Below are 2,582 nucleotides of genomic sequence, written 5' to 3' on the forward strand. Positions count from 1 at the left end.
AACAAATAAAAATAATTCAAATAATTTATATTAAAATAATAATTATTATTTAGAAACTAATACATACAAAAAGCAATTTACAATACAATGTTTGCTTTTTGAGGTAATAAGGTTTCACTTATAAATAAATAATAAATAATTAATGTAATATTATTTACAAATAAAAATATAATAATTATTGTTCGTATGTAAGTTATAATTTAATAAAATATATGTACAAAATATTTTCTGTGACTTCTAATCATTTTGTTTTTAAATATTTATATTTTTTTTATAAAAAATATAAAATTATTTATATAAACATTTTCATTGTATTATTATATAATAACAAAATTGAACATAATAGTTTTTTTTGAACAACTTTAATCTTTTGTATTTTTTTATGTTCTATATTTATAAATAAAAATAATGATGAATATAAAAATATGTATATTTTGATTAAAGTTTCGATTATTAATAATATTATTAATAATTATTAATAATATTTTGGAATAATATTATTGTGCACTTTCATAATTTGAAATTACAAAACAATTATATTCATTAGTCTTCATAATAAATACGAATCATAATTTATCATGTTTAGATATATTAAGAACAAAAAAAATTTGTATTGATTTTACTGAAAATATTGGAATTGCATTTTAATAAATATAATTATTAAAACAAATCCGATAATAAATCATCATCGCCGTAATCACTATAATCATCTGCTCCAGGTGGTACAAAAATTCCTCCGAGTATTCCAGAAAGATTTTCACCTAAACCCATTGTCGATGCAACTCCAAACACAAGTCTCATCATGAGTAATCTCATAAAATTCACTACATTCGTCTCTTTGCTTTGTAGAGATAACTGCGTTGTTTTCTTTCCTTTACCATCAACGCATCGAATCTGTCGAGTATTTTGAATATTTAAAAAAATCAATATAAATATCGTTATCAATATAAATATTTAATTAAAAATTTTATTATTATTAAATTCATAGAAGAAAAAAACATTCTTATAAATATTTTTATAAATAATTATTTGAAAATTTATTTTTATTATTTTTTTTACTAATATAGTTAACATATTTCTTCAAAGTTTTTGCTATTTTATAAAAGATATTTTTTTATGTAGAACTTAAAATTTGAAAAAGTTTAATATCATAAAAATCATTAAATCACCATTTATGTAATATATAAATATAAAATTTATGAATTATAAATTAACTTTTTATAATAAATTTTAAATATATTTTGCATCATATATAAAAATGTAAAATCATGTTTTTTTGTTATATAAATATAATTAATAAATAGTGAGATTTGCATATTAATACTATAATTAATTGTAATACATGAGTCTAGGATTTGAATATATTTGCATGTAACGTATTCGTTAATTTCAAATTTTAATCGAGTTCGCGCTTAATCAGTACTTACGCTGACACAAGCAATGACAATTATTGCTAAGGCGAGCGTAATTCTCATTTTGCACTTCCGATGCGTTAATCACTTCCGGCGAATATCTGTGGATGCTTTTGCGATCGTTGGTCACTCCTTTCCTCTTTATGTTCGTTTTGTTTCCCGCGATTTTTCTTACATCAATGGGACCGTTCCAACTGACCACGCAGAGTGAGCAACGAGAACTGAACTATGCTTACCTGGGAGAAACGCATTCAGTTTTTATTCTTGTTAAATATTGACACTAATAGAGCACAAGTTGTAATATACAATCGAACAGATGAACGATGAGGACAAAGTAAAATAAGTAGTACCTATGGTCGCAGAACTGAAGTTATTCTACGATAACGGTACATGACGAAAAAAGGCATCCAGGCCACCTCTCCAGGTTATGTGATACGTGCTTACGATACTATATGTATAATCGCAACTGTCAGAGGGTCTTTACTTATAGGAATTAAAATAAAAAATATTTCCTTTAATTATTATCTAATCAATAATTTAACTATTGTTTATTGAAGCGCTTATATTTTTTTTCTAAGTTAATTCTGAATTTTAAAATATCAAAGAAAAATGATTTTATGCAAAGTAAATATAAATTTATTATATGTTCATTATATATTACAAGAAGTATAATCTAAATCGATTATTTTATGATTATTTTATATAAAAAATGTAAAGTTTTTTTTGATAAATGATAAATTTACATGTTTAAAACAGTCAAGAAATATTGACATAAATTTTTGCTTCTCTTCTAATAGTAAAAGAAAATTTATTGATAATAACACAAAAGTATAATTAATATTTTATATTATTTTATTATTTATTTTTTGTATTACATACGTATGTATATTTATTTATTTATTTATATTCTATTTATATAAGTAAATATCATTCACTTATACACGAAACACAAAATAGATCTATCACCATAAACTAGCTTTCATTACCATTCAATGGTTCGCGATCGTTAAATTGTTCGTCAATCATTCAACATCGTAATGAGTCTCACATGTCGACTATTTAGGTTTGTCGGACAGAGAATAAGATTGATGAATGTTAATAAATTGTTTGTTAAAAATGCTACCTGTATACATTCATATATCAAATCTTAATGAACACTTTTTTTTTTTT

General features: G+C 22.5%; 1 protein-coding gene across 4 annotated transcripts; it reads right to left on the bottom strand.

The window, feature by feature from the left end:
- Positions 1-508: 508 nt before the first annotated feature.
- On the bottom strand, positions 509-2,550 carry LOC102680282. Of its 4 annotated transcripts, none has more exons than XM_006610616.2 (4): positions 2,356-2,550; positions 1,763-1,890; positions 1,428-1,648; positions 509-894 (listed from the first exon to the last, which is right to left on the bottom strand). In XM_006610616.2, exons 3-4 carry the CDS (start codon positions 1,473-1,475, stop codon positions 661-663), a joined length of 282 nt encoding a protein of 93 aa, XP_006610679.1. In that variant the 5' UTR covers positions 1,476-1,648; positions 1,763-1,890; positions 2,356-2,550; the 3' UTR covers positions 509-660. The 4 variants fall into 4 exon arrangements, with proteins under 4 accessions (XP_006610679.1, XP_006610678.1, XP_031363882.1 ...); XM_006610615.2 differs by having other exon boundaries at positions 1,719-1,890; XM_031508022.1 differs by having other exon boundaries at positions 1,428-1,890.
- Positions 2,551-2,582: the final 32 nt, after the last annotated feature.

This window comes from Apis dorsata, unplaced genomic scaffold, assembly GCF_000469605.1.
Source record: "Apis dorsata unplaced genomic scaffold, Apis dorsata 1.3 scaffold_74, whole genome shotgun sequence".
Classification (NCBI taxonomy): Eukaryota; Metazoa; Arthropoda; class Insecta; order Hymenoptera; family Apidae; genus Apis; species Apis dorsata.